Below are 1,703 nucleotides of genomic sequence, written 5' to 3' on the forward strand. Positions count from 1 at the left end.
TGTGTGTGTGTGTGTGTGTAGTGTGTGTGTGTGTGTGTGTGTGTCTGTGTGTGTAAAGGTGTTTGTTTGCTGTGGCAGGTTGAGGGTTGTTTGGTGTGTTCAGCTGTTTGTTTGTTGTGTTTCAGGGCTACATGAAGAGGCAGGCTGTGTTTGCGTGTAACACGTGTGTTCAGGCTGGTATGGAGCCGGCTGGTGTGTGTCTGGCCTGTGCAAACACGTGTCATGACGGACACGACATCTGTGAACTTTACACCAAAAGGTCTGAAGGATTCATCCATTCATCTGATCAGCACTTCTGAAGCCTTGAGATTGACTGAAATAATTCACTTGTCAAGCAGTCAGAATATTTGAAGAAATAACTCACTCACTGAGATGTCTGTGAATTGTTCTGCAGATCAAATGTTTGTTCATGAGTGTGTTTGTTTGTTTTGTCACAGGAATTTTCGATGTGATTGTGGCAATGAGAAATTTCATGGCTTCAAATGCAAGCTTGATACTGTAAGTGTCTGAAATGATGAACGTTTGAGTTTGTCCTGATGTTTTACGTGATTGAATGTGTTGTGATGTAATGTGACGTTCAAAGGACAAAGAAGGACAGAATGTGAAGAACTGGTACAATCACAACTACTTGGGACGCTACTGCTCGTGTGACAGACCGTATCCTGATGAAGACGACCAGGTTTGTGACTCTTCTGACCCTCAGCGTTTACTGTGTGATGAAGGCTAGTGGTGAATTACCTGTTTGTGACTCGTTTGAACTCTTTCAAGGTTAATGAAGAAATGATCCAGTGTATCGTGTGTGAAGACTGGTTCCACGAGAAGGTACACACACACACACACTCTCTGTTTTATTCTGCCTTTCCGCTGGACTCTTCTTCTTGATGTTTCAGCATCTGCAGGCTCCAGCGGTGGACTGTGAGGCGCTGATGGAGATGATCTGCGGTCGCTGTATGACTCGAGCGCCGTTCCTCCAGACGTATGCGGCTCATTTTGCAGGTGGGGCAGTTTGATTGTGTCTGTAGGACGTGGTCTTGTGTTTGTACATTGCTAAAGATCAGTTTAGCTTTTTTAAATCTACAGGTGCATCTCAATAAATTAGAATGTTGTGGAAAAGTTCATTTATTTCAGTAATTAAACTCAAATTGTGAAACTCGTGTATTAAATAAATTCAATGCACACAGACTGAAGTAGTTTAAGTCTTTGGTTCTTTTAATTGTGATGATTTTGGCTCACATTGAACAAAAACCCACCAATTCACTATCTCAACAAATTAGAATATGGTGACATGCCAATCAGCTAATCAACTCAAAACACCTGCAAAGGTTTCCTGAGCCTTCAAAATGGTCTCTCAGTTTGGTTCACTAGGCTACACAATCATGGGGAAGACTGCTGATCTGACAGTTGTCCAGAAGACAATCATTGACACCCTTCACAAGGAGGGTAAGCCACAAACATTCATTGCCAAAGAAGCTGGCTGTTCACAGAGTGCTGTATCCAAGCATGTTAACAGAAAGTTGAGTGGAAGGAAAAAGTGTGGAAGAAAAAGATGCACAACCAACTGAGAGAACCGCAGCCTTATGAGGATTGTCAAGCAAAATCGATTCAAGAATTTGAGTGAACTTCACAAGAAATGGACTGAGGCTGGGGTCAAGGCAGCAAGAGCCACCACACACAGACGTGTCAAGAAATTTGGCTACAGTTGT

General features: G+C 42.8%; 1 protein-coding gene across 1 annotated transcript in view; it reads left to right on the forward strand.

The window, feature by feature from the left end:
- The window catches only part of LOC107696506 (putative E3 ubiquitin-protein ligase UBR7), a 5,511-nt gene that overhangs the window by 960 nt on the left and 2,848 nt on the right, over window positions 1–1,703 (forward strand). The window contains exons 2-6 of the mRNA XM_016496867.1: window positions 126–259; window positions 438–498; window positions 584–679; window positions 769–822; window positions 891–996. Of these exons, the coding sequence (XP_016352353.1) occupies window positions 126–259; window positions 438–498; window positions 584–679; window positions 769–822; window positions 891–996 (451 nt within the window). The remainder of the gene's footprint in view (window positions 1–125; window positions 260–437; window positions 499–583; window positions 680–768; window positions 823–890; window positions 997–1,703) is intronic.

The sequence above is a fragment of the Sinocyclocheilus anshuiensis genome, unplaced genomic scaffold (genome assembly GCF_001515605.1).
Source record: "Sinocyclocheilus anshuiensis isolate Anshui unplaced genomic scaffold, SAMN03320099.WGS_v1.1 scaffold1107, whole genome shotgun sequence".
Lineage (NCBI taxonomy): Eukaryota > Metazoa > Chordata > Actinopteri > Cypriniformes > Cyprinidae > Sinocyclocheilus > Sinocyclocheilus anshuiensis.